This window comes from Penicillium soppii (assembly GCF_028829465.1).
Source record: "Penicillium soppii strain IBT 18220 chromosome Unknown utg000003l, whole genome shotgun sequence".
NCBI classification, from domain to species: Eukaryota; Fungi; Ascomycota; class Eurotiomycetes; order Eurotiales; family Aspergillaceae; genus Penicillium; species Penicillium soppii.
In genome coordinates, this window is record NW_026643233.1 from 2,073,621 (window position 1) to 2,096,996 (window position 23,376).

Consider the following 23,376-nt stretch of genomic DNA (forward strand, 5'->3'; position numbering starts at 1 on the left):
ACTTCCCCCTATTACCATTTCTTTACTCCGTACTTATTTCACTTTTTATATCTCTTCCCTTATAAATCCAACCCTGATTATTTGATACCTATAACCAGGTAAACCTTCAAAATATCACATTTTTGATGTATAATGCTCTCCCTTGGGGACCCTTGAACCCTTTTTTCCGTGCCCAAACGCTTTCCCCTCCGGATCTCCGCCTGACCACTCGATCTCCGTCATCCTGCGTGTGACTTTGCGACTTTACTTAGACTCTGTTTTACCGCAAGTGGCCGCAAGTGGCGTTACCTCATCGCGACTAGTACGAAGTGGGGAAACCGCTGACTCCTTGCGGAGACTCTTTCTATTATCCATATCAGTAACTCCACACATTCTGCGGGCGAACACCAGCCCGTCACCGCCATCATTCCTCCTACTTCCTCCCAACGCGCCTCTGTTATACCCCTCCAATCTTTACAATCTGATTCACAATATTCTCAAGCCCGGATTCAAGAGTCTGTCAGTGAGAAGGGCAGTCGAAGATTTTCTCATTCGTCTGCTCGCTCAGCCGAGTCTGACTTGTCGCTTTGGTCAGACACCGGTGACCTCGCCGAACAGTTCACCGAAGTCGAGGATCCGCTACAGTCTCGATACCGAAACTCCGTGGACCGAGAGCTCTTGGGTCGCAGAGGTCACAGGAGACCCAAACACGTACATTATTATTCTTCCCCACACTTGAGCGACGAACAACCTGGCATCGATATAGAGAAGATCCGAATACCTAGCCCACCGCCCCGGAGTATTTCAAGAGCTGAACGCTTGCTGGCAGCAATTATGACACCTAGAAATGCATCCAACGCCCAGATACACGGCTTGGTCGGAAAGCCACTACTGTGAGTATTTCAATCATCGGTTCTACCTTGTACTAGCCCCGACTGACCCTGGTTGATATGAAGTTACTTCACGAGCGTGTTTGTATCCCTGGGGGTATTTCTCTTCGGCTATGATCAGGGTGTAATGTCTGGTATCATCACGTTTGTGTCCCTCTTTCCTGGGTATATTTTGACTGTAAATTGGACAGGATCGTTAACAGCAGCAGGGGTTGGTACTTCAAAGATTACTTCAATCAACCGTCACGGGCTACTATTGGTACTGTGGTCGCCGTCCTTGAAGTCGGCGCATTCATATCATCCCTCCTTGTGGGTCGCGTTGGTGATATGATCGGCCGCCGGAGAACCATCCTCTATGGCTCTATCGTTTTCTTCATCGGTGGCGCGCTGCAGACATTTGCAAACGGTATCCCGATGATGATTGTTGGGCGTGTCATTGCCGGTCTCGGTGTTGGCGCTCTATCGACCATTGTACCGGTTTACCAGTCTGAAATCTCGGTATCGACCCTTTCTCCTTCGCTTATGCGTTCATGTGTTTCGTTCCCCGAAATACTGACAATGTCACAGCCTCCCCCACAACCGCGGAAAACTCGCATGTATTGAATTCACCGGAAACATAGCCGGATATGCAACCAGTGTATGGGTAGATTATTTCTGCAGCTTCATCGACAGCGACTACTCTTGGCGCCTCCCACTCCTCTTTCAGTGTGTAATGGGTGCATTGCTTGGCTTTGGCAGTCTGCTTATCTGCGAATCACCAAGGTAGGTAGACACTCCATCGCTGTGCCTGCTGCGCTAATCCGCAACTCGCCACTCAGATGGCTACTGGACAATGATCACGACGAGGAGGGTATGGTGGTAATTGCTAATCTCTATGGTGAAGGCGATCTGCTCAATGACAAAGCCCGCCAAGAATATCGTGAGATCAAAATGAATGTTCTTGTCCAGCGTCAGGAGGGCGAGCGATCCTATTCAGACATGTTCCGCCGGTATCGCAAACGTGTTTTAATCGCCATGTCAGCCCAGGCTTTAGCCCAGCTCAACGGGATCAATGTGATCTCATACTATGCACCTCTCGTGTTTGAATCGGTATGAGTGCCACATTATAGCTACTATTCCCTTATTGTTCCCGTCGCTTTGTCCTTTCCGTCCCCCAGACAACTGTGAATCAAATCGACTGGTACTGATAATCTCTTTTTTACAGGCTGGCTGGGCCGGACGTGACGCCATCCTCATGACTGGAATCAATGGCATCTCGTACTTGCTATCTACTATACCACCGTGGTATCTTGTGGATGGATGGGGTCGGCGACCCATTCTGCTTTCGGGTGCTGTGGCTATGCTAATATCTCTTTCTTTGATATCATATTTCATTTACATTGAAATTCCAGCCACACCGACCCTGACAGTCATATTTGTCATGGTCTACAATGCAGCCTTTGGGGCGTCCTGGGGCCCCATCCCATGGCTTTACCCTCCTGAGATCTTGCCTCTCAGTATTCGGGCCAAGGGTGCAAGCTTGAGCACCGCATCAAATTGGGCATTTAACTGGCTTGTGGGAGAAGTGACTCCTGTTCTCCAGGCAGCTATCAAGTGGCGGTTATACTTGGTTCATGCATTCTTTTGCGCATGCAGTTTCGTCCTTGGTAAGATCAAATACGCTCCATTTGTTATCGACTAGGTACCAGTTCGCTGAACTCTCTTTTCACTACAGTGTATTTTTTGTATCCCGAAACAAGTGGTGTTCGGTTGGAAGATATGAACATACTCTTTGGCGACGCTTCAACGGCCATGCCCACTCCTGCTACACAAGCCGAACGAGGATCGTTGATGGGTGCTGGATCACCTGTTCCTTCCCTTGACTTGCGTCGGCAGTATGGTCAATTTGGGACCGAGAGTTCCATCCCTGGTCTTGACATCGATCCGCCGAGCTTGAGTCCCGATGGGGCCAACAAACGTGGACGCTCAAACTCCCAGCAGAGTGGTGCTCGGACGGAGGGATTCGGTGGCTGGATCTCAAGTATGGTCAATCGAAACCGAGGAGCAGGCCCTGGGACTAGCAGTCAGTATAGGCGACTGGAACGCGGCGAGGAAGATGAAGGGTGAGTAGAAGAAAAGCAAGGAAGACCAAGAAGGCGGTAGCAAGAGCAAATCTTTCTAGAACCGCGTGTTCTTCAGCTTCTCGGATTGATTACTGCATTGTTATTGTTACATAGGTGGGTAATCCTAGGTACCCTACCCAGGTGTATAGATCTTGTATCGCCGCTAGAATAATGTATGTATTAGTCTTTGGATCGAATTTTGAAAATAATATCTTCATGTGCATACACATATCCATAGTTAGTTATTTAACAATGACTAGTTATATGTAGTCTCCCGACTGTATAACCATTGATTCGTGCAGTGCAGTGTGAGCATATGTATTTTAATATATGACTATAACCGGATTCATCGATTATCGATTTATCAAATCTATACCAAACAAAAACCAAAACATCAAAAATGTAGACGGAAATAGAGGAATCAGGGGAAAACTAAGGAGGCCACGTTCTGAAAACGGCCCCGACACTAAAAGTGGACTTGTTTATTCTTTTTACAGAGGCCACGGAGTCTCTCTTCTTTCTTTTCTTTCTCTTCTCTCTTCTCTCTTCTCTCTTTCGAAAACATTCTCTTTCTTTATTTTTATCTAAAATTATTTATTCAATTTCAAATATCGCTCTCGGTTATCCTTTAGATTTGCTTCTCTATCATTCATTTCGTCCCGGGGAATGGCTACGTTCTGCTAAGGCAACATCTTTGCCCTTTAATATTTGGTCAATCTCTCGACATTTCCATCAATTATCACTCTCTTTCCAATTGAATCACCCATCCGCAAACGTCGCTGCAGCTTTTCCCCCATTGGAATACTCCGAATCGCACCATGGCGGGACTCGACACCGCCGTGAGCACCGGTGCCAAACTTGATTCCGACCTGCGTCGAAGAAACGTCCCTGATTCTAGAGCCAATCCGAACAAAACCAACTCCATCGAAGAAGATGTCAAAAAATCGAAGCAGGTGAGTTAGCTTTTAATCAATCGGTATGCACTCTGCTAAAGCTACCTATGATAGTCCCCCTCATTCCTCCATGTGCTGGCTGGCTGGGAACCGATCATCTTCCCTGTTCTCTTGACTGCCCTCGCCCTCTTCACCCGCTTATACCAGATTGGTCGCTCCAACATCGTCACCTGGGACGAGGCCCATTTCGGTAAATTCGGTTCCCATTATCTTAAGCGTGAATTTTACTTCGATGTACACCCACCGCTCGGGAAGATGCTAGTTGGCCTGTCTGGCTATCTGGCTGGTTACAACGGATCCTTTGAATTCAAATCCGGCGAAAAATATCCTGAAGATGTTAACTATACCTTTATGCGAGCTTTCAATGCCGCCTTCGGTATTGTCTGCGTCCCTCTGGCTTACTACACCGCTCGAGAGTTGAACTTCCGCCGAGCCACTGTTTGGCTGATCAGTCTGATGGTGCTGTGTGAGAACTCTTATGCGACAATCTCTCGTTTCATTCTACTGGACTCGATGTTGCTTTGCTTCACATTCACCACGACGATGTGTTGGGCGAGATTCCATCAATTGCGCCGTGAAAGCTTCTCGCTGGAATGGTATATCTGGCTCGGTCTGACTGGTTTGAGCATTGGATGTGTTTGCAGTGTTAAATGGGTTGGGTTCTTTTGCACTGCTCTGGTTGGACTATACACCATCGATGACTTGTGGAACAAGTTCGGCGACTTGAAGATGCCCCAAGTGAGTCGCTACTCCTAGTATTCATCCACCACTTAGCTAACGTGCGCACAACTCGGTAGACTGTACTGGCGAAGCATGTTGCTGTTCGTGTTGTGGGATTGATTGTAATCCCAATCTTGGTTTACATGTTTTCATTCTACATGCATTTCATGGTTCTGGCGAACAGTGGCCCCGGTGATGCTCAGATGAGCTCTCTTTTCCAAGCCAACCTGCGAGGCACTGAGGTCGGCAAAGACAGCCCCCTGGAGCTGGCAATTGGGTCGCGTATCACACTCAAGAATATGGGATACGGAGGAGGGCTCCTGCACTCCCATGTTCAGACTTTCCCAGAAGGATCCCAGCAGCAGCAGGTCACTTGCTACCATCACAAAGATGCCAACAATGACTGGTTCATTTATCCCAACCGACAGGAGCCGGATTATGATGCCACTGCTGATCTGCGGTTTGTTGGCGATGGCGACGTCATTCGGTTGATCCACGGACAGACAGGTCGCAACCTGCACTCTCATGCTATTCCGGCGCCCATCACCAAATCCCACTATGAAGTATCATCCTATGGAAATATTACTATCGGAGACGACAAAGATCACTGGAAAGTGGAGGTGGTTGATGATGTTGCATCCAGGGACCGGTCCAGGATTCGGACCCTCACCACGGCTTTCCGACTACGCCATCCAGTTCTTGGCTGCTATCTCCGGGCAGGAAACGTCAACCTTCCCCAGTGGGGCTTCAAACAAATTGAAACTACGTGCGCCAAAGAGAACAAACCCGGCGATGTTTACACTCACTGGAATGTTGAGTCCCACACTAATGACCGCTGTAAGTTCTCAATCTTAGTGTTGGAGAGCTCATTCAGATTTATTGACGTTTTGTGCAGTGCCGCCTAGTGACCCTGGCTCCTACAAGTCACCCTTCTTGAAGGATTTCATCCATTTGAATGTGGCTATGATGACCTCTAACAACGCACTGGTCCCTGATCCCGATAAGCAAGATGATTTGGCCTCCAAATTCTGGCAATGGCCAATTCTCAATGTTGGTTTACGCATGTGCTCCTGGGATGACAGCGTCGTCAAATACTATCTCCTTGGAAACCCTCTTGTCTATTGGGGAAGTAGTGCGGGCCTTGTTGGATTTGGCTTTCTGTTCCTCTGGCATCTTTTGCGCTGGCAGAGAGGCTACAAGGATCTCAGTAATGACGATATTGACCACATCCACTACGCTGGGTTGTACCCGGTCATTGGATGGGTCTTGCATTACCTTCCCTTCATCATTATGGCTCGTGTGACTTATGTTCACCACTACTACCCGGCCCTTTACTATGCGATTCTGAACTTTGGCTTCTGCATCGACTGGGTGACAAGAAAGATGAACACCAGACTCGCGGCCGCATTGTATGCCCTGCTCTATGTGGCTACCATTGGGTTGTTTGTTCATTTCCGGGCTATTGTGTTTGGGATGGAAGGCTCTAACCAGCAATGGACTCACCTGCGCTGGTTGCCCGGATGGAAGATCGCGAACTAAACATAGGGTTCAATGGTGCGAAGAGGAGCTGTATGACCGTTGAACCTTTAAACCTGGTGTTGACTACCTCAAACTTCTCAAATGGGCACTGTATGTCGTGATGGTTTTTGTATTACCACAGATGATTCTACTTTTTACGTTTTTGCTTGACTTTACCCAAGTGGTTTGCTATCTCAAGGAAAATGCAACGAATATGTGATTACACTTAGCGTATAGCACACAGACATTTTTGGGCTCGACCACTGATTATTCTGCTTCTTTCGTGGTCTGATGAATCTGTATAGGTTCACATTGCTTGTTCAAGTTTAATGAAGCAAAAAGGTACTGTAGCTTGGCGAAATATTATGTATTACTACGGACTGAATTTAGCAGCACCCTCCACCCCAATTATTGCCACCTTTGCGCATAGCATCATCCATCCCCAATGTCACGGTTCTCGGCACTCCTGCGTTTGATCCTCCCGAGGCACCAAACCCTTTGACGCCGCTTCGACGATCATTGAGGTCGTATCTTCCAGTTTCAATGTTACGATAGATTCTTTCAGCAACTTCCAAGAACGCGCGCTCAACACCGTCCCCAGACTTGGCACTTGTTTCCACATAACGAACCACATTGTTCATGAGGCACCATTCTTTGGCCTCCTCCTGGGTAACCTGTCTTTGATTTGATCCAGAGTCAGCCGACAAATCGGATTTGTTCCCAACCAAAATCACAACGATGCCTTCCTCTGCAATCTGCCGTAGATCTTGGAGCCACTGGGTACATGATGCAAAGGTTGATCGCCTGGAGATATCAAATACCAGAAGAGCACCAGATGCACCTCGGAAATAGGAGCGGGTGATAGATTTGTATGTTTCCTGTCCAGCAGTATCCCATAAAGATAGCTTCATCCGCTTTTGATTGGGTAAACCTTGTGGTTTCCGTGGAGGCGTAGGAAGACCGGAGGTGGATGGTTCTGGTGCATCTGATAACGATCCTGGAGCAGGTCCATCGAGTTCGAGCTCTAGAGAAGCTGGAGGACCAACCGGCACAATCCGTGATCCAAATTCAACTCCAATAGTGACATCGTGAGATGGGGAAAAGCGACCTTCACAGAGTCGAACAGTGAGCTGATTTCCAAGTTAGTTGATATTCTAACAAGTGATGATTGATACTTGATTACGCTGGATTTGCCGGTGCCAGAGTCACCAATGCAGACAAGCTTAGCAATATAATCCCATGGCTGTGACATGGAGAGCAGAACAAATCAAAAGAAGATGGAGAGAGAGAGAGAGAGAAAACAAAGGCGAAGAGATGTTGATGAACATCCATTATCCGATAAGGCTGACTCATCTATAATGCCTGACGTGCCCGTATGACGCTTCCACCTGCGTGACTATCTCGGCTTCACTTTATCCTTAATCCTTTCCCTTTTTTTCCCTCTTAGAAAACTGACAATATCTCAAACAAAATATTAATCTCTCTTCTCTTCTCTTCTCTCTATCTTATTCTATTATTCTATAAACAATCAACCGTACTTGATTCTCATCATTCTACAGTGATCATCAGGTCTTCACCGTACCTTACTATTGTTGACTAGGAGATGTTTTCTGAATGTAGGAGGGAAAGACCTTGACCACAACAGCATATAGCTAATTCTTCTATTACAGATGCATCACGGTTCCTTGCTCAGTCACAGTCACGAATAGCTTCTCGACCAGATGAGGTTCAAAGAACGGGTCGTAGCCGCCCTAATACCCAAGGCAATCCTCGACATCCCTCATCACGGTCTTTCTTAAGACCCAGTGACCCATACAGACCGGCCGGATCGCAAGCATCTAATTTCCCTTTCGCCTCCCGTGGTGCAGTCCAACCAGCTCCTCTTTTTTTCAGTGCCACCGATGAATTTCGAGAAGAAGATGACGAAACAGAACGCGAGCGAGAAATCGCAGATTTCTATGCACTGCAACGATCAAGGCGGAATTTCGGAGATAGCAATTTGAAAGAATCTTCCGAACTGGAGGACTCTGAGCGTTCAGGTCTCGATGAAAGTTCACCGTATGATGATGGTCGCCCTGGCAATGGCAAAGGAATCAAAAGCTCATGGCGTGGAGAGAAAAGCGTTTCAGTTCCCCGACCCTTTCCTATTGACTCTGTGGCAGAAGTCACAGAACACAATCCGGGGTTCCATACAAGCCCCAGCAGTAGCAGAGTCCGTGATAATCTAGTTGATGTCGGTCTCGGAGACTCATTGCGAAACAACGTTGACGGAGACCAGACATTATCTAGCCCAGGGACTCATGATCCTCCTATCCAGCGGTTTCGAGAACGAGCTCCATTGAAGGAGCTTGGACCCAGCCCACGTGAGCCTATCGCGGAGCAAGGAGGGCTTTCATCCCAAGATGTCCCACGGCCGCCTAGCTCGACAGGTTCATTTCCAGCCTCAATATCCCCTCTGTCCTCAGAAACCACAGTGCATGATGCTTTCTGGGGTCAGTTGTTCTTGATATCCCTGGCTGGCTTATTTGCTTCTGCGTTCCTGGTATATCTGCACACATCTACCCCATCTGGAGACAAATCAAAATGGGGCGATACAATATACTTAACCGTGCATGGGTCTTTCTTTCTCCTCGGGATCTATACCCTTGTATCTGTCCTTGTCTCTCTTCTCTGGCTCGCGTTACTACGATCCTATGTACGACTCTTGGTCCACGTGATCCTAGTCGCTGTTCCCGTTATACTATACTCATTCTCTTTATACCCTTTTATCTCAAGTTTCAAAGGGGCATGGCATGGGACGAGCATACAAGACAAGGCGATGAGATGGGGCTCCATCGTGCCATTCCTTATAGCCACCATGTGGATTTACAACGTCGTTAGCGGGCGTCAATCGATCGGAAAGGCCATTGGCATTCTTGAATTTGCCTGTCGAATACTAGCCGCCAACCCAGAGTTGCTTGCTCTTGGCCTGTGTGTCTTGGTCTGCGTTGTGTCCTGGACGTGGATCTGGATGTTGATGTTCACTCGCGTCTTTTTGGGTGGTCATCTCGCCAGTTCAAGATCATTCATTATCGATGTGGGTAGCTGGTGGCTTGGCGTCTATTTTGTCGTCGTTTATCTATGGTCCATCGGTGTCATCGCAGGCATCCAGCGTGCTGTTACGGCTGCGACAGTGAGCCAGTGGTATTTCCACCGTCTCGCAACACCCACACCCACCTCGAGGCAAATTGTCCAAGCAGCCATGGTCCATGCTACTACAACCCTCTTTGGTACGATCTCTTTGTCCAGATTCCTGGGACTACTTATTAGACTTCCCCTCATTGTGCTGCCAAATCGCCTCGCCTCGCTGCTCAGTCTGTTTGCATATTCATTGGTCCCCACTCCCATCACTTACTTGACCAATCCTCTATCTCTCAGCTATGCAGCAATTCACTCACAGCCACTCAGCGCTTCTTCCCGAGGGCTAAGTCAAATGACCGTTCTTACCCCATCGGCGGCTTCAACTTCTCTACACCCGCGTTCCTACTCTCGATCCCCTGGAGGTTCGGGTTCACTTCTCTCTTATCGGCTCTCCAAATTGATTCTCTACGCTGCTCGCTTCATGATGTCGTTGGCTCTAGGGTTTGGTGGGTGGGTAACCACTGCCCGGAGCCTAACAACCTCTGCCACTGGCAACACCATCCGCGGCAGTCTCTATGCCTATGTGGTCGGTCTCATTGCTGGAACAATTGGATGGACCACGCTAGGTGCAATGGAAGGCGTGATTGCAGACATTGTAGATGCCGCTGTGATTTGCTGGGCAAGCGAAGTCGGCATCTATGGCAGAGAAGCTCGGTATTGCCGCGAGGCTGGTTGGCTCTTCGGTGACTCGCAGTCTCGCTTCGGGCATGAATATCAAGAGGTCTAGTCAATTCTCATCCTATAAGTCCGGACCCCATTTTGCTTTGATAATTACTTAGGACATGTGCATGGTTTCACTGTACATTGGGTAGCGTTTTATGATATTTCCATCAGGCTTTAGCGAAATATGAAACTTGGTAGACAGCTCGGTTTTCTTTTTAAGATTCAATGACAGTCCATGATATTCTGAATTTCTACTACCTTATCAACTCGCACACGCCCAGGCATCTCTGTTGTTCAAAAGAAGGTATTCAATTGCATCTCCCGTGGTATATTCGAATTGTAACTAACTACATGAAGATCCAGGGCTCGTGGTATCATGAAAAGGGAAGGGGGGTGAAAAAAAAGAAGTCAAGTAAGGATGAAAGAAGGAAAGATTGGATGAAAAAAAGTCCTCCCAAGACGCCATGAAAATGAATCGTTTCCGGACCTTTGGAACCAGGAAAAAAGACACATGAATTAGAGACCCAGGCGCCCATTCCACTCCACCTGTTCTTTTGAGCACCACTCCTTCAAGAGGGACCAGCTGAACCGGACAACCTCAATGGGTGGGGTAAAGCCACTGAATGGTAGGAAGTAGGCACCGGAATAGTCACCAGCCTTGAGCGATGATCGTCGACCTCGCTCGGAGTATTCTCGAGATCGTTGAGACCAACTTGTGGGGAACTCACGCTCAAGCACATCCTCAGATAGGCCCCGTGTGCCTTCCAGCCAAAATCTTTGGGAGTCTCTGTAGGTGTCAGGCAGTCGGTTCTTCAGGTCCGAAAAATCTTTCCTAGTTTTCTTCTCGTCTGGCACAACTGCATTGCCATCACTTCCAGGTGTGGGTGCCGGGGTGTGATCTCCAGGAATTGGGATTGAGGCCAGACGTTCAAGGTCAAGAGCATGGATTGTACTGTAGGAGACAGCACCAAGTAGCGAGCAGAGGTTACTTAGGGCCGGAAATGGTGCACTGTTTTTCTTGACCACGCGCCAATATGCCACGATAGATAGCCAACTTGTAGAATCTGCGACCTGGCGCTTCAAAAGCCTGACTTGGTCATTTGCCACGAAAGCTAAGATGAAAGACAACAGAGCCTCAATAGCAGTTACTGCAGCAAGCTTCTCGGTATTACCTGGCGCCCCACTTCTGTTGGTATATCGCTCCGCGGCATGTTTCAATTCACGTCCTAAGCCTGCAAACTTTTGCCATTCTTGCAACCAGGTTTGAATGTCGTTGTGCATGCGACCATCTGGCTGTGTTGGGGGGCCTTTGGAAGTTGACCCCGGATCAACAGAATGCCGTTTGTTGATTGGATGAGACGATGGTTTGCGATCACTCTCTGCAAGGTCGTTTCGGCGAGAGGAAGATTTCAAGTCTTTCACCGGTGTGATAGAGCTTGTTTTTGATTTCTCATGTGCAGCTGTATGGGATACCGATGACGATTGAGGAACCGGTGTTTGGGGCTTCTCGGGGAGGCTTTTGGACTCCTTTTTCCGTCCTTCTTGAGAGCTGATAGGCTCATCAGTCTCTTGTTTCTTGTATTTCGGGCCTCCGAGGCGAGAGGATCCAGTATCTGCTGCCTTTTTCTTGTGGCGGGAGAGATCGTCACGATCCGCGTCTTGACTGATTGGTGAATCTGAACGTTGGCTCTGCCTTTTACCGTTAAATTTGAGCAAGGCTTCGACACGCTTTCGATTGGCCCTCCCATACCGTAGTCTGGTAATTAGTTGTGTCTTTGGGGGGTGAGCGCGAGTGTTGTCGCTTGTGTCTTCCCGGCGACTGGGTTCTTTCACAGGCAATGCCTTCTCTGCAATATTTGGTCGATTGTTCCGAGATTGAGGCGCATTCTCAAGGGCAGCTAGTTCCTTCTCAATGTCTGGCGGTAGGGTTGGAGACAGTAACCGCGGAAGTCGAGGTCCCGTTGAAATCGGTGGAAGAGTAGGGGACAGGAGAGCGGGTAGCTTAGGTGAGTGCGATTTCAGGGGGCTAGGAGCTCGGCGGGGCTCTTTTTCGGGCGATAGTCGAGGTTTCTTTAAAGAATGCGCTTCGAGATCTTTGGTTCCTTTTGCATTAAGGAACTCGCGTTCTGAGCCAGATGGGCGCTTTTGTCCTGCTCGTTTTGGGGATAGGCGTGTGTGCGACTTTGGCGGTATTGGGGAACTTTCGGCCCCATGCACGGTTTTCGGGGGATCTGAAGACGTCGTTTGTCGTTTTTCTTCTGATTTAGTAGATCCTGGTGCATCTCGACCGCCCGCATCGGGGCCCATGGGGGATGCAGCTGCGCCAGTCGTCTTCTGGTCCTTGTAGTCCTTGAGACTGATCTTCTTCTTGGCCACAGTATCTCTTGAGCTTTCTGTGGTATTTGGTACCGTTGACCGATCAGCCATCATGCGCCCTGTTTCGTCTGACCAATCCCCAACGGCAACGAGCAATGAATCGGAGTCGCGGTGAGCCAGGAAGGTCATATATTGAAGTTGCTGCTCCTCCAATCGGAAGGGCCTGTCATGCCCTACAGCCCAATTATCAGCTGATCGGCTCCCCAAGTTGAAAGGCGCTTTCGTCGGAAACGTGAGAAGATAAGGAACCGGGGGAGGATCTCGTCGGACAGGCGCTGTAGTCGTTGGTCAAGCGCTTCACGGTCCGACTCGGAGGAGCTCACAGCTCGAGGGGTTGATGTATGTTGGGAATGGCGTTTCTCGTTCACCGACATCGCAGTGCGCGGGGTTTCGCGACTTCGTCCACCAGAGATGCCTCGCACGCGGCTTCAAGCACAGGTTGAGCTCCAGCTTTTATCACCACCACCTGTCCCAATATGAAGAGTTTTGCCGGTGACACTCAAAGCATTGAGTCAAAGGATAGTCGAGGTGCAAGAGCCTTGTTCATAAGCCAAATGATCAGGGCATCCTATCACTGTCGCGCAGGTGATCTCATAACAACCCTTAGAGGATGAAGCCGCGCGCAATTGAAGATCGAAAAAGTAACAAAGAAAAAGAAGAGGTAGGTAGGTCACAATGAGAGAGTGACAGAGTAGATAGGAAATGTCTCCAGATAGAATGGAAGAGAGATAGATGAGTTGGAGAAGGTTACGGTTACGACCGTTACGGTGCCTGTTGCTTATCGGCTTATCGTTACAGTAACGAGATAACATAAAATACATATACATCGGTAATTTATATTTAAGAACTTGGTAATTTTACATTCTTTATACTAAGGGAAAATGAGAGGAGATATAAGAAGAGATATAAGAGGAGATATAAGAGGAGATATAAGAGGAGATATAAGAAGAGATATAAGAGGAGATATAAGAAGAGATATAAGAAGAGATATAAGAAGATATCTAAATGAGACGTAACAAAGGGATAACTACATGTATGTATATAAAGAGCTAAGAACAGACGTCCATAAGGAATTTTAAAACTTGCTATATGGCTTTTTAGATGTTTTGAATATCAACGTATATAGGTAATTGTTTAGTATATCACAACTAGATTCTCTTATTTCTAGCGTTCTATCGTGTTTATTGTTATCAACATATATGCAGATATTGCAGAAATTACGATCGATCATCTGCAGCGAACTTATCCTGCCAAAATGCACGGTAATGATGCTGCTCTCCAATCTTGGAGATCTCTTCAATCTCTTGAGGTGTCAACTTGAAAGTCAAAGATCGTAGATAGCTGCTCATGCGGGTCTCCTTTCCACTGGTAGTGATAGCTACGCAGCCACGATCAACAGTCCAGCGTAGCAGAATCTCCGACTCGCTCACTCCATATTTGATGGCCAAAGATGAAAGCAAAGGGTCCAGGGGTCCACCTTTAGCTCGAGTGATAGGCGTGAGACCCGCATAGCTGACCGTCTTGATACCCTTGCTCTCTTGATAGGGAACGAGGTTACCATGTTGAAGGTAAGGGTGGAACTCGATCTGATTGACCGATGGCACAACCTTGGCGGTTTTGAGGATGACTTCCAGGTGATTTTGCAGGAAATTCGACACTCCGATGGATCGGGCTTTTCCAGATTCCTTTACTTGCTCCATAGCAGTCCAGGCAGCTTGAAGTTCTTCATCGGTCTTGGCGAAGAACGGAGCATGAATCAGATACCTAAATTGAGCAGTTAACATCTGCTTCTGAATAATAGTTCCTCTCAGGCCAGTGATATTCACTTACAAATCCACGTAGTCAAGCTGGAGTTTCTTAAGACTAGTTTCAATGGCTTGCGGAATATCGGCAATATTGGTAATGACTTTGGTCGTCACGATAAGTTTCTCTCGAGGAACTCCGCTCTCCTTGATTGCGAGTCCCAACTCCTCTTCGGTCTGGTAAACTTCGGCCCCGTCGAGATGGTGATATCCTAGCTTCGTTGCCGCTTTGATAGATTCCACCAATTCACGGTTGATGCCACTATCCCCCGATTTCTTGTACCAAGCGGTGCCAGTACCATATCCCACCTGTAACTATTTGTAAGATAATGTTCTATTTACCTGGAGGCAAATTCGTGACTCACAACGGGGACCGAGGTACCATCATTGAGGTCCAATGTGGGAATGGATGAGATAGTGCCTGCCATTGTAGAATCGATAGAACAAACAGAATGGATAATGGGTAGAGTTAGAGTCAGAGAGTATGTATAAAAGTAGAAGTAATATAGTCGAAGTCGAAGCGAAGAATAAGTATATATATATGAAGTAAACGGACCGAGGCCAAGACGCGATTATTAATGTGAATTATGTCATTTCGAGTTCTGTGGACTTGATTCGGGATATGAGATCAAATCAACCAACTACGTAAGATAAGCATTATTTCAACTTGCAACTTGCAACTTGATCTCAATCTTAGACCTCACTATTCATCTATGTGAATCTCTTCTCTATGAGCTTCCGTGTGTTGTGTTCAAACCGATTTATGTTTCCATTGAAACCTCGGAATCGTCTGCACCAAATGGCTTCCCATCTATCAACCGGCGCTGGGATCTCCCTGGCTGAGCTGCCAAAATCAAACAACTTCACATCTAAATTACCAGCTGATCCGGCTTTTGAAACACCAGAGTCTTCGCATACTGCGCCGCGGGAAACTCTGGGACCTCGTATGGTGAAAGGAGCTCTGTTTACCTATGTCCGTCCGGAGCAGTCCGATGAGCCAGAATTGTTGAGTGTGAGCTCCAAGGCCATGAAAGATTTGGGACTAAAGCCCGATGAAAAAAATTCATCACAATTCAAAGCACTGGTCGCTGGGAATGAGATCTGGTGGAATGAGGAACAGGGCGGAATTTATCCGTGGGCCCAGTGTTATGGAGGTTCGTTTTTCGATGTGGAGACCCCCGAGGAATGGGAAGTTCAAGGCTAATTGATACAGGATGGCAATTGTAAGCCCCCAAAAAATATGTGCTTCGGATACCACACTTAAAGCTGACAAAATAAAGCGGTTCATGGGCTGGACAACTTGGAGATGGGGTAAATTGACCTGCAGATGAGAACTTGATAGAGATGGCTAATGATACCCAAAAAGCGTGCAATCAGCCTTTTCGAGTCTACCAACCCGCAAACAAATACGCGATACGAGCTGCAACTAAAAGGCGCAGGAAAAACACCATATTCACGTTTTGCGGACGGTAAAGCGGTGCTCCGGTCGAGTATCCGCGAATATGTGGTCTCTGAAGGTGAGTGCATTTCTGAATTACTCATGATCAATCCACTGAGACCTCTCCAGCCCTCTCTGCCCTTGGTATTCCAACCACCCGTGCACTCTCGCTCACTTTGGTCCCGAATGTTAAGGTACTGCGAGAGCGTCTTGAACCAGGAGCAATCGTTGCTCGATTTGCCGAGAGTTGGTTAAGAATTGGCACCTTTGATCTTCTTCGCGTTCGTAAAGATCGTGAGCTGATCAGAAAACTTGCGGTATATGTCGCAGAAGATGTCTTTGGAGGGTGGGAATCTCTTCCCGCTATTGTGTCACTCCGTGATCAGATATCCGCCGCTGAGATCGATAGTCCCTCCAGGGGCATTTCTAGTGACACGGTACAAGAACACCAGGATGTACAAGAGAATCGATTTTCCAGATTGTATCGGGAGATTGCTCGCCGCAATGCAAAGACAGTAGCCGCATGGCAAGCCTATGGCTTTATGAATGGAGTGCTGAACACTGACAACACATCAATTTATGGCTTGTCGCTGGACTATGGTCCGTTCGCATTTATGGATAACTTTGATCCCGCGTACACTCCGAATCATGATGACCATATGTTGCGATACAGCTACCGAAACCAGCCAAGCATTATTTGGTGGAATCTGGTTCGACTTGGTGAGTCACTTGGTGAGCTGATTGGAGCTGGAAGCCGAGTTGACGAAGAGAGCTTTGTGAATAATGGAGCATCGGATGAGTGGGAAGCCGAACTTGTGAAATGTGCAGAGAACATCATCGAACGTACAGGCGAGGAGTTCAGAGCAGTCTTCTTAAACGAATACAAACGACTGATGGGCCAGAGACTTGGACTCAAGACACAAGCCGAGTCAGACTTCCAGACCCTCTTCTCAGAGATGCTGGACACACTCGAAGCACTTGAGCTGGATTTCAACCATTTCTTCCGTCGTCTGTCAGGGCTACCACTGTCCAAGTTGGAGACTGAAGAAAGCCGAAGGGAGGTGGCCGCGGTTTTCTTCCATGCTGAAGGCTTCGGCGGGATCGGCTACACTGACGCCACCGCCAGAGATCGTATTGCGAAATGGCTTGATAGCTGGCGGGCACGTATTCTTGAAGACTGGGGGCCCGGAAATGACGAAGAAAGACAAAATGCTATGAAATCAGTCAACCCAAATGTAAGGTCCTGTTGGGGTATACTATCTGGAATATGATGCTAACTAAATGTTGCTAGTTTGTGCCCAGAGGCTGGATTCTTGACGAAGTCATCGAGCGCGTTGAACGCAAGGGAGACCGAGAAATTCTTGACCGGATCATGGAAATGTCTTTGAGCCCGTTCAAAGATCAATGGGGTCTTCACAAAGAAGAAGAAGAGCGTTTTTGCGGGGATGTCCCTAAGTACAAGAGAGCTATGATGTGCAGTTGCAGCTCATGATGAATACAATTGCAGCGCAGTGCGTACATGCAGCTCACTTGACGATATCAATGGTGTATAACATATACTTAAAGAAAGACCGAGATGTCCTCAGCGGCAAGAGCTTGGAAGTTCCAAACTACGAAATAGCTCAAAGAGCTCCAAATAGTACGAGTATTTGCAGGGTTTCCTGCTTCAATTTTATATACTCGTAATAAAAAAAAAGCCCGGGAAACCAAACTCGGCGTCAAAAGGTAGATCATGTCAACCTTGTCAGGCGTTGATCTCTAATCATACATTTTCAAGGAAGAAAAAGAGAAATTCGTTTCGTGCATGCATGAAAAATGTCCGATCCCATGGAAGCTGCAGAAAAGATGTCGACTATAAGAGCAATGCAAGCGTTGGACACCTTAGTTAGGGCAGGCAGACTGGACGTGACCGGGCTGCTTGCACTTGTAGCACATGCGCTCACCCTTGGCCTCGGTAGGGCAGTCACGAGAAACGTGGCCAACCTCACCACCTATTCACGAGTTAATAGCAGATACTAATCTCTCGAATTCTGGTATACTGACAGTTGTAGCACTTCTGTCCCTGGGTGCAGTCACGGGCCATGTGGCCGAAACCACCGCACGAGTAGCAGGTCTGCTGGCGGCCACCGGGGCCACCGGGGCCTCCGAAACCGCCGTAGTTACCACCGTTACCACCACCGTAGTTACCACCCTGAGAGCAGTGACGCGCAATGTGGCCGACCTGTCCGCACTTGTAGCACTCCTGGTTACCACCACCGCTGTAGTTGCTGTCGCCGCCCTGGGGGCATTCGCGGGAAAGGTGACCAGTTTGTCCGCAACGGTAGCAAGACTTCTCCTTGGCAGGCTCCTGGCATTCACGGCCTTTACAAGATGTTAGTCGAGTACTTGGATATGTGTATTTTACTTCCAACTTACTCAGGTGACCCTGGCCTGTAAATCGAGATTGATCCGGTTAGCAACGTCTCAGTGACGAATTCAGACATCATGTCATGAATGATTGAGATGTGATCATACCGCCGCAGTTGTAGCTATTGGACCAATTAGCCTCGAAATCCTTATCGAGAGACGATGGGAACAATTACCAAGTGGGGTTTCCCTTCTTAGGGCAGTCCTTGGCCTAGACATAATAAGCTTTATATCCTCGATAGGTTTGAATATTGTTGCGAGGATGGATTCAAGGTTGATATAAAGATCCTGCGGAGAAATTCACGCGAAGGGTTGTAATTACCTGGTGAGCAGCCTCGCCGCCTATGAAAGAGAGTTGAGTTAGTAAAAAAGTTAACTTGCAAATGAGCTTCAGAACGACAAAGGCATAGACTCGGACAATCAAAATTTGAGTAGCACAAGAGAAACATATAAGCAGCACAAGCTTTTCAAGGCAAACATGACGTATTTCACACAGGACGAGTTTGAATTGACCAATGCCAGGACCTTTTTTGCCTGACGCTTTTCAAGAAGAGAACTCACAGTTGAAACAGCCACCACCACGTCCAGCAGGGAAGTCCATTATGAAATGTGGGGTATAAATTGAAGAGGGTATTTTTGAAAAGGAAAAAAGAAGAGTATAGAATCCAAGGATAGAAAGGGAAAAAAAGAGGGAAAAGTGAGACTCTGAAAAAAATATCTGTAGTGCGGGGGGAGGAGAACTCTTCCCGCAATTCGACTCGCTTGACCGCCCATAAAGAATTGATATCCTTCGTCTTTTTTGTCCAACTCGTATTTGCTTCATGTTTTGCTTTTGGTCTTGATCGGACTTTGTCTTCTCTCAAGAGCCATTTTCAAGGTCGTTTTTGAAACCTGGAAGCCTTCAAAGATTTTATGGGTTAAGTCCTTTGGATCCTTGAAATCGGCCGCAAAACAGGCCAAATCCTCATTGTTCTCCAAAGACCGGTTGCGAGTAAATATGCATTGATATATCAAAATCACAACGTGGACCCAAATCCTGGTGCAATCACAATATACTTATACTCCCTCCCCTGCTCAGGGTCCCCAGTCTGAGTGGGTTGAGTACCTTGTGCTACGACCAGGACTGTTATTGGCCGAAGTGGCGCCAATCACACGTCACAACTGCTAATGTGAAGATGTGAGAAAACTTCTTTTGTTGTGACATTACCCATAACTGAGGATCAAGAAGTTTCAATCATGGGTATCATAGTCTATGTGAAGTCGTAGCATTCCAGAAGCTGTGTTCCCACCCCCTTCTCTCGAAGTAGGAGTACTCTTTCCTCATCAAAACCGACACAACCTTGCATTCGCGACAAGATTCCGGAGTTGGCTTCCAGGTCGGCGCTGTTCAGATTTTGTGAGAGCGTCCTTGGAGGTTCAGGCTCTGAATCACGTTTGTTTCCAGTACTGAGCTGGATACCATTGTCTTCTTTAAGGGGCTTGCGAGTGCCCAGAGACGATATTGCTGTCTCTAGCTCCCATATTCGGATCTCATCCCCTCGAGAGCTTACCGACACGGCTTTTCCACGGTTGGTGACTTGAACAGCAGATATGGATGAAGTGTGACCCCAAAGCCGGCGGCCGCCTTGGACAAATAAATCCTCAGACGTAGAGACCACAAGATACATGGTCAATGTATTATCGGCATGAGAAGTCAGTAGATATGGGTGGGAATAAGACATAGACGTTGGCGGCTGTTGGTGGAGAATTGATGGCCCAGAGGTGATCGAGGATTGACTATCATCTGGTTCAGCCGCAGAGTGTCGTCGTTTTCTGGAACGCATTCCTTGAAGTGGCCGCACGCCATACTGAGAATCCACCGTAGTTGTCAATCGCGAATCATGTTGTTGGCCGTCTTTGCCCAATCGTAATTCTTGAATCCCTAGAGACCACCCGCAACCAATGTGAAAGAAACTATACACGATAGTGGCAATAATATCAAAGGGCGAGACTCGAAGCGATAATGTCATCGGTGCAACAATGTTGTCCGCTCTGAGGGAGGCAAGTTGGTGAGGTTTGTTGGTCTCAACGGCTTCCTCTGTCTGGCAGCTACTTTGTTGTAGGCTGTAAAGTGTCAGGTTTTTGTACTGAGATACCACTAGTAGGTATGGTGATGATAGAGCCATTGCAGTTATGGCACCATTACACCCAGCATGAGAGGACTGCAAGGCCAGTCGAGATGTTTGAAGGTTTAGTGAAAATATACTGAAATGGCCGTTTCCCATTCCCACTGCAATCCAGACCTTCTCATGAGTCTGGCTTACTGCCAAGGCAGTGGGAGGTACAGGCGATGAGTTCAATAGAGCTGGAAAGGAAAGGCTGGCGAGACAACGCGCAGGGGCTTTTGCGGTCCATGCCCTAAGCCCATATGCAGAATCTGCGGTGAAGACAACACCAGCACAGAACCTGACCAGGGTGGAAGGACATGGCGGCTCAGGCAATTCGACTTCAGTAACCCGGCATAGCCCCCGGGACCAGTTATGCCGGAGCCGGTACTGCCTTTTCCAATTACCCTCATCTGTCAAGTGCCCATGGTCAAACCACGTCGCGACTCTGGGGGAGTAGTCCGTTTTAGCAGGAAGTGTTGTGCGTCTGGAATTTGCGAGGCGTCGAGCACGCGGCCGTACCCATTGCGAGTAGTATTGCCTTTTCCATAGCTCCGAATCACCGCCGAGAGCATAAAAGCGATGGGATAACCTGGTTGAGCCAAAAGTTCAGTGCAACTGTTTACGATTTTCGGAAGGGAATATACCTTTGACAATCGTTTAGTGATGAGACTGGAAGGAACGAGAGAATATGGAGCAATAACTCATTGCTCAGACAAGATAAGCGATCAACAGGCTTCACATCAGTACGGATACACTTTTGCTTTGGGGGTAGACCGGAGTCCCCGTGGTCTCTGTGCCGCTTAGACATCCTGTCTCTAGAAAGATGCGAGACTTAAATTTGAGAGGAATCATTGCGGACAATTCTAAGGTGAGTCGGTGAAGATGGCGGTTTCGCGGGGGACCCTTATCGACTGATAAGCTCACGTGTATATCCCGAGGTCATTAAGACGCGTTCTTCGCGTCTTCGACGTTGCTTGACCACTAGTATAAGTTTGTCCTTCAACCTGTCATGGTATTTGATTTTCTGGAAAGTCACAATGGAAGTCATCCAGGAGCTTCATGACGCCGTGGCAAAAGCCTGCGAGACATCTTTCGACAATGCCTACCAGCAGATGAAATCCAAACTTGAAGCACAGACCAAGGCGGCAGAGACCAGAGATTCAGCGGCTAATCAAGCTCAGCGTAAGGCAGAGACAAGGATTGAAGAGCTTCAGCGGGAGAATGCATTACTACGGAACGAGCTGAAGCAATGTGAAGTTGACCCACGAGATCTTGAACTTCCCAAGCGATATGCCGATCTCGAAGCCGAATTTGACCCGAAGAATTTGTGGGAGAGCCATCTGGACGATGCCCATCCGAATACTCGCAAGTCTCGGAAAAGAGTTGAGGCAAAATACACCGCGCTCTATACAAGCTTACAGGCTTGTATCGAGTCTTGGAGCGATCTCAAAGGCCAAGTTTTGCGACATAAGAGGAAGCTAAAGCAATGGAGCCAGCAACTGAAGGATGATGAATTTGCGCTTGTTCTTAATGGCCAAATGGTCAAATATCGCAGAATACCAAGTCACGTCCAGGACGTTGACAAGGAGCATTCACAGACAACTCAACGCTCTTCGAGGAAACGCCCTAGGGAACAGGATCCGGATCTGCCAGCCAAAGTCTCGAAGCCTTCGCCAATACCGGCCCGCAATGATGACATGGAAGCGACTGTTCATGCCGAAGATGATGGCCGTGTGGCAGATCACACCCTGACATCGGAGCCGGCCTCGACCCAATCTAGCTCACCCGGACCCCAGATGGAAGCATTGGAATCATTGCATACAACACATGCGCTGCCCAATATCAGCAGACGCTCAACGAGACAGGCAACTTTGCCGGCGCTTTCCAACAGTGATCACGCGAACAGCCAGCGGATGGATGTCGGTCCAAAATGCCCTATACAGGTCAAAAATGAGATCATGTCCTCGAGTCCGATACGAGCATCTATCAATTTCAGCGAACGGCCATTTGGGGGTACACAAGACCTTGATGATATAGGAGACACAATACAAACGCCCATGAAACGAAAAGCATACCGGGACGCACAAGCTGCAAATACTCAGAATTCAAAGGCAAGCATAGATCATGCAAATGACTTGAAGACAAACCGACAGAGTCAACAACCAGACAGGCAGCCATCTGTGCTTCGGCCTGTTGACGGTAATGCACGGACAACTACCATCTCTGGACAAGGATCTTCCACGAAGCGCCTTGCGGATTTGGAAAGGCGAATACCTGCCATGGCAGAAGATGGGGACAGCATGACCCATTTGCGGAAGTCATTTAAAGCTAGCTCTGGTACCGATCATAGGCCATCGGAAGCAAAGACCCCTGGCGTGCTTGCCCAAAGACGCCTAGAAAGTCTGCTCGAGGGATCGACCCCTTCCAGATCACCACTTCGCTCCTCAAAAAGGGGACCGGGTCTGAACGCAACAAAGGCAGACGTTATCCCAAAGGATGATCACATAACACCCAAAATTTCCAGCCGAATGGCTCCAGAGATAGATCCCGATGATGAGCCATATAGGGCAAGATCTCTCGGTTGTCTCGGTTTGGGGCATTTCAAAATTAACCCTGCACGAAACCAAGGCCTTGACTTTGCCTACGATACGGTTGTTCGGAAAAAAGACGAGCGCAAATGCATCTCAGGATGCACTCGTCCAGGATGTTGTGGAGACCGGTTCCGGGCCATGGTCCGGCTTGGGGGTCTTCCTGGTAGATCTGAAATGGAACAAGAGCAAGAGAACGAGATTCTACGAGAATTTGTGGGGGAAAACACACAACTACTTCAAAATCTGAACGGGCAAGAGCGTGAAAACCTTGTGGTAGAAGCCAAAGCTAGAGCCCTGGCCAACCAATATGGGCGACACCGACATACCCACCAGCGTGCCCAATCACCGCCTGGCTTCTGGCGAACTGATATGCCAAGTACGCAGGAGGAGGAACTCGACCGTGAAGCTGCCAAAGGACTGGAGCGAGAGAAAGTCGAGGAGCGATATCGAGAAGCTATGCGCCCTGGAGGTTTATGGATATTCGCTGATGAATAGGAGGTATTTGGGGTTAGTGTTTGGTATATAGACATATGTAGATATTATTGATCAGTCTGGATAAATAATTTTAAGAACATCGAAGATATGTCAACTTGTTCACCATGAAAGTAGAC

At 48.0% G+C, this 23,376-nt stretch overlaps 10 protein-coding genes across 10 annotated transcripts; 5 read left to right on the plus strand and 5 right to left on the minus strand.

Annotated features, from left to right (window-relative positions):
* Window positions 1-813: 813 nt before the first annotated feature.
* On the plus strand, window positions 814-2,975 carry N7529_002901 (putative MFS monosaccharide transporter; the record flags this gene model as incomplete). Its single annotated transcript, XM_057238429.1, has 6 exons — window positions 814-872; window positions 1,061-1,354; window positions 1,437-1,631; window positions 1,688-1,958; window positions 2,074-2,515; window positions 2,584-2,975. The coding sequence occupies 6 exons, from the start codon at window positions 814-816 to the stop codon at window positions 2,973-2,975; spliced, it is 1,653 nt and encodes a 550-aa protein (XP_057101040.1).
* Window positions 2,976-3,789: 814 nt separating this feature from the next.
* pmt2 (uncharacterized protein) lies at window positions 3,790-6,183 on the plus strand (the record flags this gene model as incomplete). The annotated part of the gene is made up of 4 exons (XM_057238430.1): window positions 3,790-3,924; window positions 3,979-4,662; window positions 4,722-5,481; window positions 5,540-6,183. The coding sequence occupies 4 exons, from the start codon at window positions 3,790-3,792 to the stop codon at window positions 6,181-6,183; spliced, it is 2,223 nt and encodes a 740-aa protein (XP_057101041.1).
* A 365-nt stretch (window positions 6,184-6,548) lies between these two features.
* N7529_002903 (uncharacterized protein) lies at window positions 6,549-7,414 on the minus strand (the record flags this gene model as incomplete). Its single annotated transcript, XM_057238431.1, has 2 exons — window positions 6,549-7,292; window positions 7,346-7,414. 2 exons carry the CDS (start codon window positions 7,412-7,414, stop codon window positions 6,549-6,551), a joined length of 813 nt encoding a protein of 270 aa, XP_057101042.1.
* A 351-nt stretch (window positions 7,415-7,765) lies between these two features.
* On the plus strand, window positions 7,766-10,069 carry N7529_002904 (uncharacterized protein; the record flags this gene model as incomplete). The annotated part of the gene is made up of 2 exons (XM_057238432.1): window positions 7,766-7,778; window positions 7,833-10,069. 2 exons carry the CDS (start codon window positions 7,766-7,768, stop codon window positions 10,067-10,069), a joined length of 2,250 nt encoding a protein of 749 aa, XP_057101043.1.
* Window positions 10,070-10,521: 452 nt separating this feature from the next.
* On the minus strand, window positions 10,522-12,755 carry N7529_002905 (uncharacterized protein; the record flags this gene model as incomplete). Its single annotated transcript, XM_057238433.1, has 2 exons — window positions 10,522-12,554; window positions 12,614-12,755. 2 exons carry the CDS (start codon window positions 12,753-12,755, stop codon window positions 10,522-10,524), a joined length of 2,175 nt encoding a protein of 724 aa, XP_057101044.1.
* An 843-nt stretch (window positions 12,756-13,598) lies between these two features.
* N7529_002906 (aldo/keto reductase) lies at window positions 13,599-14,611 on the minus strand (the record flags this gene model as incomplete). Its single annotated transcript, XM_057238434.1, has 3 exons — window positions 13,599-14,145; window positions 14,212-14,492; window positions 14,549-14,611. The coding sequence occupies 3 exons, from the start codon at window positions 14,609-14,611 to the stop codon at window positions 13,599-13,601; spliced, it is 891 nt and encodes a 296-aa protein (XP_057101045.1).
* A 371-nt stretch (window positions 14,612-14,982) lies between these two features.
* On the plus strand, window positions 14,983-17,174 carry N7529_002907 (uncharacterized protein; the record flags this gene model as incomplete). Its single annotated transcript, XM_057238435.1, has 7 exons — window positions 14,983-15,337; window positions 15,397-15,406; window positions 15,464-15,494; window positions 15,550-15,700; window positions 15,751-16,856; window positions 16,913-17,076; window positions 17,129-17,174. 7 exons carry the CDS (start codon window positions 14,983-14,985, stop codon window positions 17,172-17,174), a joined length of 1,863 nt encoding a protein of 620 aa, XP_057101046.1.
* Window positions 17,175-17,502: 328 nt separating this feature from the next.
* On the minus strand, window positions 17,503-18,628 carry N7529_002908 (uncharacterized protein; the record flags this gene model as incomplete). The annotated part of the gene is made up of 7 exons (XM_057238436.1): window positions 17,503-17,612; window positions 17,665-17,982; window positions 18,037-18,051; window positions 18,136-18,149; window positions 18,204-18,238; window positions 18,350-18,369; window positions 18,589-18,628. 7 exons carry the CDS (start codon window positions 18,626-18,628, stop codon window positions 17,503-17,505), a joined length of 552 nt encoding a protein of 183 aa, XP_057101047.1.
* A 649-nt stretch (window positions 18,629-19,277) lies between these two features.
* Window positions 19,278-20,982, minus strand: N7529_002909 (WD domain protein; the record flags this gene model as incomplete). The annotated part of the gene is made up of 2 exons (XM_057238437.1): window positions 19,278-20,763; window positions 20,819-20,982. 2 exons carry the CDS (start codon window positions 20,980-20,982, stop codon window positions 19,278-19,280), a joined length of 1,650 nt encoding a protein of 549 aa, XP_057101048.1.
* Window positions 20,983-21,211: 229 nt separating this feature from the next.
* Window positions 21,212-23,260, plus strand: N7529_002910 (SAE2 C-terminal domain-containing protein; the record flags this gene model as incomplete). The annotated part of the gene is made up of 1 exon (XM_057238438.1): window positions 21,212-23,260. The coding sequence occupies one exon, from the start codon at window positions 21,212-21,214 to the stop codon at window positions 23,258-23,260; it is 2,049 nt and encodes a 682-aa protein (XP_057101049.1).
* Between the last annotated feature and the right edge of the window lie 116 nt (window positions 23,261-23,376).